Source organism: Rhipicephalus microplus, chromosome 3 (assembly GCF_043290135.1).
Source record: "Rhipicephalus microplus isolate Deutch F79 chromosome 3, USDA_Rmic, whole genome shotgun sequence".
Lineage (NCBI taxonomy): Eukaryota > Metazoa > Arthropoda > Arachnida > Ixodida > Ixodidae > Rhipicephalus > Rhipicephalus microplus.
This window is the reverse complement of record NC_134702.1, coordinates 102,199,075-102,213,821: the sequence shown is the minus strand read 5'-3', so window position 1 is coordinate 102,213,821 and position 14,747 is coordinate 102,199,075. Positions and strand designations below refer to the sequence as shown.

General features: G+C 44.2%; 1 protein-coding gene across 3 annotated transcripts in view; it reads right to left on the bottom strand.

Moving 5' to 3' along the window:
• bur (GMP synthase burgundy) overlaps positions 1-14,747 on the bottom strand; it is a 38,537-nt gene that overhangs the window by 17,529 nt on the left and 6,261 nt on the right. For all 3 annotated transcript variants that reach the window (XM_075890067.1, XM_075890068.1, XM_075890069.1), the window contains exons 2-9: positions 12,341-12,549; positions 10,909-11,023; positions 8,917-9,014; positions 8,672-8,775; positions 3,354-3,547; positions 3,080-3,205; positions 2,773-2,961; positions 1,746-2,025 (exon numbers count right to left, since the gene is read on the bottom strand). In XM_075890067.1, the coding sequence (XP_075746182.1) occupies positions 1,746-2,025; positions 2,773-2,961; positions 3,080-3,205; positions 3,354-3,547; positions 8,672-8,775; positions 8,917-9,014; positions 10,909-11,023; positions 12,341-12,525 (1,291 nt within the window). In that variant the 5' untranslated portion in view covers positions 12,526-12,549. The remainder of the gene's footprint in view (positions 1-1,745; positions 2,026-2,772; positions 2,962-3,079; positions 3,206-3,353; positions 3,548-8,671; positions 8,776-8,916; positions 9,015-10,908; positions 11,024-12,340; positions 12,550-14,747) is intronic.

The following is a 14,747-nucleotide window of genomic DNA, read 5'->3' as shown; positions in this document are numbered from 1 at the left end:
CTGATGCTTCCCGAGTTGCACGTGCGCCAGCGATCACGACCCCACCCTTAAATTCGAAGTTCTTGGTTGCCACTCAAGCGACTGACGATGCGCGGGGACATGTTCTCAATTTGAGCTTGTTACGGGTCATGGCGGCGACGGCAAAATCCCGCCGAGTGTCCACATAATTTCTATCGCAATAATGCAGTTTCTTTCCACTAACTAGGTCTTTTGGGTTAGCTCTGTGTTCAGTGCTGTTGCTTCATTTGTGCGTTCATTTTTCGAATTTTTGTACCAAATTTCCGTATAATAAAATACTTTTTATAACGAATTTTCATGGGAATTTGTCAATTTCATTATATTTAGAAATAAATGGTCTGCCATTATTACGTCGGTGCAAATATAGTGCATGGATGGGTTGCCAGAGGCGGCATGCCACATAGCGAGGGGTCACTGGTTCGAATTCTCAATGGGGCACTTCGAGATTGTATTCTTGTGAATTATTTTTCTTTGTGCATTTTTTATACATACACATACATGTACGTCACAGGACAACAACTTCGAAAATCCACCAAGTGTCCGCTATCGCGATAAAAAAAAAGAGACCTTTAAACCATAAAATTATTTAAAATACAGTAAAACCTCGTTAATTTGAAGCCACTAGGACCGCGAGAAAGCTTCGAATTATGTGGGTTTTCGAATCAACAGAACATACAAAAAGTGGGGCAAGGAACTTAGAACCATTCAAAGTAGGTGCTCATCGTTTGCTGTGCTGGCTAGCTCGTAGCTCCAAAGGTTATGTTTCCCAGCAATACCTGGTCTTTATTTTGCCGCGAACATGGAGGAGCAGTGGACTTCGCTGCTGCTACCGAGAAAAAAAAAAAAAATGTGGTCATGCGAGACTGCAATTTGCGCCTGCAGAAAACAAAACATCTTCACTGCAACACAGTAGTGACACGTGACCAGCATGTTGCCTGCTCTTCGCTGCATCAGTACGTCATGATGCGACCATTCGCACATTCTATTATAATTAAAAATTTATTAATGGCCAGTACGACGAAGATCACAATGTGTTCTGGCTGGAAAAAAATTATTTTGAAACTTTCGAACTTGGTTTACTTGAATTTTGAACTTGGATTTTGAAACTTTCGAACTGCACTGCTGGCAAGAACTCTGCCAGCAGTGCAAACACGCGAATTGCTGGCGCTACCGGCAATCGGAGGTTCGCATACATCGCGATTTCCGCTAAACTTTTCTTTATTAGCTTCTTTACAATCTTAGAAAGAATAGGTAAATCATGACCTGCTGACGTTGCAAGAAACATGCAATAAGCTGGCCGCGTGTCACCGCTACATTGCAGTGAAGCACGGCTCGTTTTCCGTAGGCACACGTTTTGGTTGTCTACGAAACCGTTTTTTCTTCTTTTTTTTTTTTGCACTAGAAGTAGCGAGACTGGGGTGCTTCAGCTGCCACTCATTAGTATCGATATGTTGCATTGCCTTGTGGTAATTATTGGCCGTCGTTTCCGCTGGTTCGCGGCCAAATCGGGTTCTAGAACTGGCACGCGGCCCCCAAAGTTTTCAATTTAACCGAACAGGTGCCGGCCACCACTTCAAGTTATTTCCTATAATTTACTTTGGAAAATATGAGACCGCAAAAATCCTTCGAATTCAGAGGGATTTCAATATAACAGAGTTCGAATAACGAGGTTTTGCTATATTATAGCAGCATATTTCTATTGGAATACAAATGACCTTGTCACTGACCAGGGAAGGGGTGCCTCTGGACAAGCTCGCTGGGCAGGCCCAGGTCCCTGCCAAGGGCTCGAACTTCGTCTTTGTGAAAGTCCTTCAGGGGTTCCACAACACGACCCCGTGCCCGCAGTTGCCGCACCAAATCGGTGTCATTGTGGTGAGTCTTGATCGCATCAGCCTGGCCACTAGCCAGGTGCGAGGCACTCTCGATGAGGTCGGGCCTCAGTGTTCCCTGGCCCAAAAACACCTCTTCCGGGTTCAGCTGAAGCTCACTGATAACTTCGTTGGCCACCTGTAATGGCCGAGATGGCACCGAGGCCAACAATTATTGAGGTCTCGAGTGTATTCTGAGACGGGGAATGTGATCTCTCTCAGCAATGACACACATGGTATCACAAATAAAGAATTGCGACAAGTGCTATATATGCAGTATGTTGATTGATTAACGTACCAAAACCACCATATGATTATGAGAGGCGCCGTAGTGGAGGGCTCCGGAAATTTCGACCACCTCAGGTTATTTAAAGTGCACACAAATCTGAGCCCATAGTGTATGCAATATGTTGCACCGCAATTTACGTTAGTAGGACCAATTCAGTGGTATTGATATAAGTACAACATACTGGGCCGACAGAGACATATAAAGAAATAGGTAACTATATATATAATAAAGACAAACAAAGAGAGAAATAGAATTAGAGAACGACAACACCAGGCAAAAATAGAGAGTTATGTGGATGGATAACCATTCATAACATTAGATCACAGCATTCAAAAGCCCATATATAATGCTAAATGAACAACTGATAAGAAATGATAACAAGAGATAAAAAAGGAAAAGAAAAATATGAGTAGAATCGGAAAAGAAAAACTCAGCCTAAAGGCATTCACCATCACTTATCTCGGCGATCCATAATAAGAGGCCCTAAGTATCCTTCTTCTGAAGTGAATCACCAGTCAATAACAGTCTGTGCAAATGCATGATCAGCTGTTTCAATTCTCTTAGCCAATACTGTATTAAAGCTAGGGGAGCACGTACCCGCATGAAGGTGTCCCCAATAATCTTGCGCTTCTCCTCGGGATGTGCCGTCTGGCAAAGCATCTTGGTGGTACGCTTTCGCTGCGGGTCCTTGGGGTCAATCGGCACTGTAGTGGTGCCGTTGTAGAACTGGTGCGACGCGTCGACTACTCTCAGGCGCAAGCCAAGCTGCCTCAACGACTGCTCCACCTGGTCAGAAACAGAAAGGCGTGGAAAGCATATGCTGGAAGTTAACACCGAACAGACACCTATAACAGACATGCAAGTCCCTTTGTAAAAGTGGCATTCGATGGGAAGCATGCCTTGCCTGTACACTCTCATCCTTGCGCATGAAGCCATTGTCGATGTGAAGTGCTATCACCTGGTCCTCCCGAAGGGACTTGTGCAGGAGAGCAGCACACACGGTCGAGTCCACGCCGCCACTCACCAGCATCTAAAGGACACAAGAATAATGGAGTTACCAAATTAGCAAAAGATATTGCTCATGAAAGGTAAAACGAAAAGCATTTGCCTATGGGTGTCTTCATGAGCCCAAGCAATTACCGTAGATAAACACGAAAAAGGTGCGAGTTGATACTTACCAAGACCTTGCTTTGTCCCACAGTTCTTCGGATGTACTCAATGCACTCGAGCTCTCTGCTCTGAAGGGTGAAGTTGCCCGAGAGGCCAGCAATGTCGTAGAGGAAGTTGGAGAACATGGACTTGCCCTTGGGCGTCAGATCGACCTCGGGGTGGAACTGGACACCGTAGAGCTTCATCTTCTCATTGGCGATTGCTGAGGAGGTGCACAATATTTAGACAAATGAAGGAAAGCCACCCGTTATAAAACAAGAAACCTTATTTACATTCTAGTCACAAGAAAGTCCTGATTTTGTAGACTGCTTCTGATTTCAAGGCTAACGTCTACAAAATCATAATGCAGAAATGCTGTCCTGACAAGAATGAAAGCCCAGAAATATTCTTTGAAACACAAACATGAGATTTCTGCATTGTGCCAGAATCAAGCTATGCGGCCAGGAACTCTCTTAAGGGGAGATGCTACTCGAAAAAGGTTTTTTTTTATTTCATAACCCAGCTCCTTGAAATTTTAGGTGTTAGTAAAGCTTGCAGTGCTGATTTCATAACTGCAATTATTTGTTTGATAGCTATAGTAGTTCCGGAGTTACTACAACTTTGATATCAAAATATAGTGTTTTTTGTGCACATAATAAAGCTTACTAAAAATTTTCACACAGAATTGCAAAATGGCTCATTCTGCTGCACTTGAGCAGTACAATACAGAAAAGTACCTCAAACAGAAAATTTATTTGCTACATTAAAAAAAAAAATTAAAAGTACTAAATGCATATTTTACATCTCTCTATCAGTGTATCAAGTTGTGTAACAAAAAATCTGTGATGTATAATGCAACCTAAAGTAGATACTTGTATTCTAGAGTGGCTGATTAAGCTCTGTGCAAAATTTCATCAAGATAGGACTATTTTATGCCTAAAAAAGATTGTGCACAAGATGAGAGAATTACCTCAAAATGGAAATCGAGAAAAATGCATTTGAAAGTTGTAAATATGTTTACTCATGATTACACAGTGCGATTTGCACAAAACTTGGTGATATCATAGAAGGGACACAGCTAGAGCACCTAAAATTGTCCTGCTCCATATGTGGATCCTTCTCGCCGCTTGAGAAGGGAGTCATCAAGGCGCGCTTTCTTTGCCACGTTCCGCCGATGGGCCCTTGCCTCGGCTGTTTCACACGCAGACATTCTTTCGATTCTCCTCTGGTCGCGGGATTGGCCCAGGGTGATCAGTTGATCTGGTGGGACTACACCAAGCTCCTCTAGCACGTGTTCAAAGCTTGAATGTCCTTTATTGAACCACAACACGGCCATAGCAGCTGCAGTTTCCACTGTTGTCCGGGAGGCAAACTTAGTCTTCGGACACAACAACCAGATTTTGCTGTTCAAAGATTCTGCAGCGTTTTGGGTCTTCCCTTGGATACAACGCACCAGCAACTTTTCATCTGTGAGCCGCTTGTAAATGGGAAGCACAGCCAATCCTTGAGCCTTGGTCAAGATTGGTGTGTGGTCGGGTGGGGCCTCCCCAAGCGCTTCAGCTCGCCTATGCTTGCACCAGGAAGTCGCCCCTTCTGGACAGTATCGGTGGCTGCCTGCTGTGTTGCTCGATGATGAATGGAAATATGAGGCCCAGATGGCACGATGCATTTTCAGAATATCACCTCTGTTGTTTGTGATTGCAATACGGTAATAGTTCTGCAGCTTCTGAATTGTGCCATCTGTCAGCTTTTCCCCTCGTGGAAGTCTTGTTGGCAGTTTCCGAAGTGCAGTGCCTAGACGCTTGGCCACATGGTTTGTGCACTCCTCCTTGTCCACAACAGCTTCACCATATACCTTGGCCTCAGTGACAGCGGTATAAGCTTTGCTGTCCCCATCACTGAGGAACTTGGTGAAGCGCAATGGTGTTGTGTATGAGGATGTCCTGCCCCATATGCGCAAAGCTGCCTCAGTCTCCATGGCATGAGAGGAGCACTCTGTATTTTTTTCGCAGACAGGTGTGTGGAATGCTTGCCATATTTCCTCCTCATCACCCAAGTCCTGGTGCCGGCTACAGGCAAGGCAGTAATTCGATAGCACTTCAAAATCTAGGCACAAACCAGTGTCCACAGACACAGCAGTGCTGATGCCATTGTGGCTCTTGTGCCCTCTTTTTTGCCATGTGCCATCATACATGACAGCAACATCAGCCCCATCCACTTTCTCTTTAGTTATCATCCGCGCTTTCGCCAGGTTTTCTTGCACAGCTTTGGTAGCTGCAGCATGAACTTTTTTGCCAATTGCAATAAAAGTCTTATGATGCATAGGTATTGGCAGTCCAAGAATAGCGCAAAAACGCGACAGCTGTTCATGCCCAATGCCTATTGCACGCGCAGCCACAACTACCTTCACATTGACAGCGAAGCTGTCACGCGAGCTGCCGCTTCGGTAGCTCCAGTCATCACCGGCATCGGTGGGCTGTCTTTCCGGCAGAACACGCCGCGAACTATGCGCGGCAGAAACCACTGACTCAGGACACTCACTGTTATCACAGTGCAGCTCGAGGAACGAAGAGAGGCCCTTACGTTTACTTGCGGTGTCGCGAACGACGAGTCCAGCGGTGTGGCATGTTGGACAAACAGCACGGCTTACCATCGATGTCAGTGCGCCGATGTCACAAAATACTCCGCTCACAGAGCCACAAACACTCTTCGTTCTTTCGCTTTCGAACTGTTCAATCTTTTTTTCTGATGCGCTGATGAACTTGATCGCGGCGTCGATTTCGTCAAAGTTCCCGCAAGCCGCCGTATCCCCGCTGCCTTGATTAGGCCTAGTGGCCCGCGGCTCGCATTCTTCTACCGCTGCTTTGCGCTTCGGTTTACGTCGACGCCCTTGGTACTTGTTCTTGCTTGCAAACTTTCGTGCTCGGAAGTCTCGCTTCTTCGAGTTATCCATGGTGAACTCGGAAAAACGTAGAAACGCACGGCAAGTGCCGATCGTCGCAAGCGCTCAGCGAGCGAGGCCGATCAGATGTAGCCAATGGCGGCCTCGGTAGCGTACCATGTGACCGGTAGAGATGCGCGAAGCGGCTGCAGCTTGGCTGCAAACCGACTTGGAAACGACTGTTTTGTGAAATTCCTCACTAAAATACGAAACTAGGGGTACGCCTGTACACTAGAAGGAGCCTTGATCTACACCACCGAACAAACCCCGATGGCGGACGTCATCGTGTTGCCGAGTGGCGGATTTTCAAAAATAGCCGTCGGATGCGTGAATTCGCGACTTCGGCAGCTACCTTCACTAGCGCAGATCGACTTTTTACCACTTTCTCGTTTGAATTCAGCTATGACCTTTGGGGAAATGATAGTTGAATGATCAAAAGTGATTTTAGAAGCAATATCTCAAAAGTGGAAATTTTCGCAAAAAACGCGATTTTTCGACCCGCATCTCCCCTTAATACAATATCTAGAATTTTATGTCCTACGATGCGAATGAGGGACGCCGTAGTGGAGGGCTCCAACAAGTGCGGCCACCTGTGGTTCTTTGAAGAGGCCCTGCAACGCTTCTCCAAGTTATACAAAGAAATAATTGCACTAATAGCATATGACGCTTCACGAATCACATCCCTCAAAAATGTTTTGAATGCACAGAGTACACATTTTAGGTGCACTCAAACCTCGTTATAAAAAAGTTGAATTTTGTACAAAGATAAGTTCATTATATCCAAAAATTCATTATAAGATTTCTTCCAAACGCTATACCTATTGGAGAGCTATTTCTCATTTACTTTGTTATAACCAATCCTTCATTATATCCAGGTTCGTTATATTGAGGTTCGAGTGTATCTGTCACACACTTCATGCGCTTTGTCTCCTTTCATGCCAGCGAGTACACTGACACCTATGTGGGGAGGTCAGTCAGAAGAGGGCAAGAAAATGCATGCCTTCGTCTGCGCGCATCATGAGCTCCAGTACTCCCTCTTCTCGTTTTTCTTCGAAAGCATGGCTTCCTTTCAGAACATCGTGAGTGCACATGCACGACGGCATCCCGCAGCGGCCATTATAACTACTCAGTGCACGATCATATGACCCAACCACCTCATAAATGGGCATGAAGTGCAAAAATTTTGGTATATGGCATCATTTGCAGGGAGATTACTGAGCGATTTCAAACTGACTGAGCATTAATTGTAAATTCTAGGCCATGCGCTGTGCTATATTAATTGGCTAGTATGACGTCAGGAGCTTCGACTACCAAACAGCATCATCTTCTGACCAAGCTCAAAAAGTGTTGCAGGGCCCCTTCAACGTGCACTGTCAAACAGTACACCGTCCTTTAACCTTCACCATAGTACGACCACCGTGAGCAGGGTCAGCCCTGTAAGCTTCGGGTCAATAGCTGAGCACCGGGAACTCTGAGTGTTGCAAAGGAAGTCCAATACAATGTTTTCATCCATTTACTGAGCGTTTTCGCGGGTGAGCATGTGTGCATGCATTCACAGAGTGCCTTTCAAAATTGACCTGTACTGCAAGTCCTGTTTGCCAGCATTCCCATTTTTTTTCTTCTCTGTCTTCTGCAACCTTGTCTAGTTGCCGTGCAACCATTTTTCCTTGCAGGTAGAAACTAAGCCTTTCATCGATTGGCGGACTTGGAGTGGCCGACGAACTCTGCACCGGAGCACTCCACTCTGGCAGAGGACAACAGAAGGGAATCTACACACGCGCTCCCTAGAACACACACGCTCCTTCTGCACCAAATGGTCGGGTCAGAATGGAACACCATGTGCGTGTTTCTCTTCTTACTTCAGTGGGCACTCCGAAAATAGCGACGCTACGCTAGCGAAATGTGAGCTCCGAGACAAGGCACAACTGACGCGACCAGAGTTCGTTGGCGCGCCCAAAGTTGGCACAGTTTCAAGGCACGGGCGCTTGAAACTTTGTCAAATTCGCCAATTTTCACGGAGTAGGAAAAGTTGCTCCGTGGAGTGCATCTCGCGGCGGAGCTGCCCCACATATGCCAATAAAACATACAGGGAGCACTCTCAATCCGCCAATGAAATAGACTTGCTCCACATGGAGCAGGAGAAAGTATTACTGGAAGTGTTCCAAATCTGCCAATGGACAACACTAGAAGCCCCCCAGCAGAAAGCTTTGTTGAACCATGTTCCCACTATCTTGAGTGCACTTCTACAAAGCAGAAAAACGCCACAGAGCTTTGGAATCTGAGAGCCATCTTCAATAAAGGCAGAGTTGGAACCTTCGAAAGCCACTACGCACATTTCGTGAAGATCACTCTATAAAATAGTCGGCAAAAAAAATAATTAATTGCACGGCAAAGCATAAGCCTCACCTGCAACTGTTGTTCCAGATTGAGCAATGATTTTGAAATTTTCAGCGGGCTTGTCAATGCTATCGCCATGGGTCAGTAGTGCCTCTTCTTCCTTGTCCATACCTCTGAAATGAAAAGAGTGTGTGGATGGCTGAGCTTACTCAATATCGTAATGGGAGGGAATCTGAAAACTTCAAAAATATTTCAACGGTTACAGCAGAGAGTGCCACAAACAAATCACTCAACGAGAAAATGATGAGTCTTACTTGAACAGTGGGCACTTCTGGTCCACCTGAATCTTGAACTGGCCATCTTCTCGAGCGTCCTTTTGCGTCACAGTTCCACCAAATTCTCGGTTGATCATCTAATGGGGATAAATGGCAGATTGGTGAACAAAGTGATCGAAATTCAAACAGTGCAAGAAAGGACATAGCTTTAAAGGTCAAGCACCGTGTGTCAAAAAATTACTACGTCATTACTAACCATGTGGACAAAACATTCATCGTACATTTAACATTAGTGGCCAATGTACCAGCAAGAGGTTGGCCTGTTCACAAATTTTCAGCAACTACAATTTTTGTACAGATGACTTGAGAACATCCATATTTGTTTTCCTGAATACATTTCTGACAAATGCCTAGTTATGTTGGAACTCTCTCAGTTTAGGCAACCTCTTGCTGCCGAAAAAGCACATGCAATGTTTCATATTTTGAAAATTGCACAATGTCCCAGAAAAATAACTGCATAAATTAAAGTGGCACACAAATGCACATAAGTTAAGTAAGTTTCATCAAAATCTGTCAAGAAGCTAAAAGAATACTATGAACAATCTATGCAGCTTCCAAAGAAGCAGGCTCTAACTATTTCACAAATTAAAAATTTGTTTTGATACAATAGTTATCGAAGTTACTATTAAAACCTTTCATATTCCGCATACTGAAACAATTGTTCTTACAGAATAACAGTGTCACTCAGTGATAGTCTGAAAAATGTATACGTCCCAAATTTCGGTAAACGTTCATAGCTATTCTGCTGAAATAGAACAGAGTTTTCTGTTGCAAGAGGCAATATACCTTTCAGTAACACATGAACTATCATCTATCCCAACTATGGTAGTTTGATTTGGTACTCTTTGACAAAGCGCATCCGATAAGACTGCTAAAGAAAGAGCATATCTGGTCCTCACACTTAGTACAGTAAACTCCTCTTACACGGAACTCGAAGGGGCAAGAACATTTGTTCCATTTATGAGAATTTTTATGACTATTTCAAAAGCACCAACTGAGCCTGACTGAACAAACAGATTTTAAAGTATACAATACTTATATAGTTGATTAGAAAGAAAACTGTTTCCAATATTGCTTTCAGGTATCTCTTTTTGCAGCCGCACTTTCTCCAGAGACTATCTCAAAGACAAGACCATACCGCTTTTTGAAACGGCTAAGACAGCCATCGCTCACCCGCAAGTACTTGATCCCCATGCGAGTAGCAATCTCTTTGGCCTTCTCTTTAAAAATGGGGCCACTGATCTTGAAGTTCGCACTGCACGTACGCTTGAATCAGAGAAAAAGAGCATCTTCGATTTCTTTGTATGCCGCCATTCTCATCCCCATTCTGTTCATGGCGAAGTTCCCAAGCTTTGCAGCTGCTTCAATTTTCCCTTTGTTCTTGAGTATCCTCAACAGCGTGGACTTGGGAATATTGAACTTCTTCACAATTTCTGTCTTCGATAGGTCGTTGCTGCCAAGTTCTTGAATGATCTTTACTTTCTTTGCGTGCAAAAGTGCATTGTGCTGCCGTTTTCTTTGCTTCCACCTCAAGTTCGCGACGAGATGGAAACGAAAAAGACGGAAACGAAATCCATCGTTTCCTGCTCGACATGCACGAACATGTGCAATCGCTAGACTGGCTTGACTTGACTAGCTTCGGCATTTGTTTCATGGTTGCTAGACTGCCGTGACCACTTCTGCCGTTCATGGATTTTTGCCCGTTTGTTTCATTTAACCGATGCAAGCAAAAAAAATGTTCTGATTACCCAAAACTTTTTATTCTTAAATATACAGCAGACCATCCAAGTGTGCCTAGATAGTTTCTTTTATGCGGCTTTGCCGTTTAAGCGAGTTTCGTTTAATGGGAGTCCACTGTACTTTCGATCCACAATTTTCAATGGGTACTTGAAATTTTATCAGTGCCTCGTCACCTAGAATGTTTTGCCATGACTGATTGTGCAGAAGATGCCTCTCCCAGCGACAACGTACCTGCATTCCATAGCAGATGCCCAGAACTGGAAGGCCACACTGGAAGATCTCAGGGTCGTATTTGGGAGCGTCGGGTGCATACACGGAGCCAGGCCCGCCAGAGATGACGATAGCCCTGGAAGCATTTCATCGTTAGAACTGCATATTGCAACTACTAAACGAAGCCAGCAACTTTTAATACAGGCAGCCATGATTCACAAGCTTCTAGTTTGTCATGGGATGAAAATGTAAACTAAATGGGGGACAATGCATGTGAATAAAACTTTACTACGTAGTTTATAATTCTTTTATTAGGTTCAGCTCAATGCTTCTTGCACTTATATGGCAAAGTTTTATACAACTTCGTAAAAAAAGAAGGGCACTCAATGATGAGCGAGGCACATGCACAAGTACACATAAGCGAAGCATTACCAATACAGTCCAAAGGATCCTGGCCTTCTGAACTCAACCAAGTAAGCGTATTGGTATACTCCCTGAACCACAAGCCGGGCCTTCAATTCCTCCCCCCGTGCAACTTTACCACACGGAACTTCCCATGCGAATTTCTAGTCGCACGTGTGCCAAGTGATGCTTTTTGCTATCTTCCTGGCCATCCTGTCTAGTACCGGTGCAAGTTACACGAAAAATTAGATAAAAGTAAAAAGTAATAGTGTATATAAAATGGATGAAACGGGTTAAGCTAAAGGCAGTATATGATAGAAGGGAGATTAAGATGAAGTCAAAATTGGGGTGAACGGCAATTGCATCTCAGAAACCCACTGGATGGGGCTTGCTGTGGCACCTAACTGACCAGATCTCAAATGCCCACTTCTTTCTAAGTGTGTTTGGGATGATACAAAACATGACCATCAAAAAACACAAAAGCGATAAGATCGACGAAAATGCCACTCCCAGACCACAAAGTCTAGGAGTGGCATTTTTTGGGTTAAATTAGGGTAACTTTTTCCCAATTTCGTTTTGATGCATGCTTCCATTCATATAAAGGATTATCTATCTATGAAGAGGAATTATGTAAAAGCAAAAGAAAATAGATACACAGCAAAAATCGATTTCTTTTTCATGCCTGCTTCCATTCATATAAAGGATTATCTATCTATGAAGAGGAATTATGAAAAAGCAAAAGAAGATAGAGAGCAGAAACTCAACGCAGTGTGTCGAAGCTTTCCTGAAGTCACGATTCCAACCATCAAATGTCAAATTCAGAAACTTCAAACGAAATCAAATGTTGCCCAAATTGATCTGAATTATCATGTAAAATAATGCAGAGAGAGACAAATGGGAAAGACAAAACAACCGTAAAAAAAAACTAAACCACCAGCAACTGAATGAGCCAACGAAATGCTCTCGCACAACAGTTTTTCTTTTCTTGTGTGTTCACAATGCATGCAGAGAACTTTCTGCCCATAAAAGAAGAGTCCTCCAACCAACCTACCTGTATCCCTGGCTGACTAGCGTCTTGGCGCTGGTCGACAGGGGCAGCATGACGGACTCGACGCAGAGCTCACGGATACGCCGATCGATGACCTTTCCGTACTGGGCCCCTGCATCCAGGATGGCCACCCTCTCACTGTGCAGCACACCATTTAGGTGGCCTTCACTCTGGCCCGTGTCGTGCATCCCGCGCTTCGTCCCACAGCAACACTGCACAACACACAAGCAGCAAAGACAAATTTTATGAAAGAAGGCATAAATGCTGTATGTTACAGACCACGCAAAAAATTCATATTTAAAAAAATGTGCCAATTTACACGTGCACAAGGGCAAAACACATGAGGATGGGCACTGAATGGCAGCAAAGCTTTTGTTGTGCCCACCCAAATACTATATGTCAAAGGTTTTTGCTATGTATTTGTGTACACACAAAAGCTTCACTAACAGTCAGCACTTGTCCTTTTGTGTTATTCACTTGTCCCCGTGTAAATTAGTCATTTCTTTTACAATATGAATTCTTACAATCGAGCTCACTTGCAAACTCTTTGAACTCGCTGCTCCAAAAAATATAAACTACAATTAGTAACTGACAGATAGAAGCACAATGTGATTGCACAATGGAATTATGAAACATATGTGATGGTTTGATCAAAGGACTGTCTATGAAACAATTTTTTGCAAAAGTACCGTAATTACTCGAATCTAACGCGCACCTTTTTTCCGGTTAAGCGAGTTCATAAATCGCATGCGCGTTAGAATCGAGTACGAACAAAAAATTACGGTCAATCTATTGCCATCGCAAATCCAAAATGGCCGCCCCCTACGTGCGTCGGCATGGTGCGTCGGCTATTTCTGCCTATGTGTTTACCATGTGCGGTCCTTCGTACGTGTGCTGAGGAGTTCGTCATCTAGTAGTGCATTAGCATCGACGACGTGAAAGGGCCGACTCCACAAACTCAAGTGCACCACGATGCCGCTTTTAAAAGAAAAGTCATCGCGTGTGCAGAAACAGACGGAAGTCGGGCCGCATCGCGGTCGTTCCCGAAACGTGCGTGCGGGAGCGGCGGAAACAAAAGCAGAAGATTGTCGACAGCAAAGCTTCACGCAAAGGCTTCAGTGAGCCACAGCAGGGTCGGTTTCCGCAAATTAAAGAGCTGCTCCGCGAGTATGTGCTTGAGGAGCGAGCGGCACAGCGGCCCGTGACGACAGAACTGCTCCAAGTGCGGGCTATGCAATTAGTCTTAGAAAAAAGTCTAATGCGGAGCCAGTTTAAAGCGAGCAGGTGCTGGCTAATTAACTATATGAAGAGGAAAGGCTCTTCCCTTCGAAGGGAAACATGCATATGCGAAAACTTTTGCGGAGAAGTACGATGAAAAGCTTTACAGTTTTCAGAGGTTCGTCCTAAACTTGCGGCGCAACAACGGCTACCTGCTTGGGCAAATCTGGAATGCCGATCAGACGCCTCTTTACTTCGACATGCCTGGCACCACAACTGTCGAGAAGAAGGGGGCAAAGCAAGTTCGCGTGCTGACATGGGTCCACGGTAAAACTACAGTGACAGCAATGCTCTGTTACACGTCAGATGGGCACAAGCTTCGCCCGTACCTCATATTTAGATGGAAGACAATCCCGAAAGGAATAGTTTTTTCGAGTGGTGTGATCGAGCGGGCCAGCGAAAAAAAAATGGGTGCGCGTTGCAATTGATGTCTTACGTTTTTTTTTTTTTTTTCGCGGTGGAAATCGGGTGCGCGTTACAATCGAGGGCGCGGTAGAATCGAGTAAATACGGTAACAAAATACATTTTGTAGATACTTCACAGCATTTCTTCCTTAATCTACAATCTCTAAATCTCATTTCACTTCCTTCATGTGTCCTTTTAGCTTGTTATGCTATGCAACTGTGTTCTTGTATATTCAGTGTCTTGTAAAAAAAATGCTTAAAATTCATATGCTCGTTGAATGAGCAGGAAAAGGTGCCTCATACAGACTGGCCAATGTTTCGATAGGTGGGCCTGTCTTTGCTAAAAGCACTTCATCGTCCTTGGTGTGTTAGTTTTCAATAACAGCATGCCGGGAGCAATAACATTTTCGAAATGCAAGGAAATTTTCTCACGCAAAAGTCAAGGAAATTTTCTCACGCAAAAGTGACCTTGCTTTAGACAGCCGTTACAAAAAAGCAGCCTTCATGCAAAATACTAGATTTAAGATATGAGTGAAGCTACTGTGAAAAGTTCACCACAGCAGCCACTTTTAATACTAAACCATAAACCACTGACTGGATATGACTCATTACAAGAAAACATCTGACATATATGCAGGTATTTCGACACAACTTTAGAAATAAAGAAGCACCAAACCAACTTGAAAGTGGCATGTCTGGTCATACATCAGAAACGAATGCCAGATGGG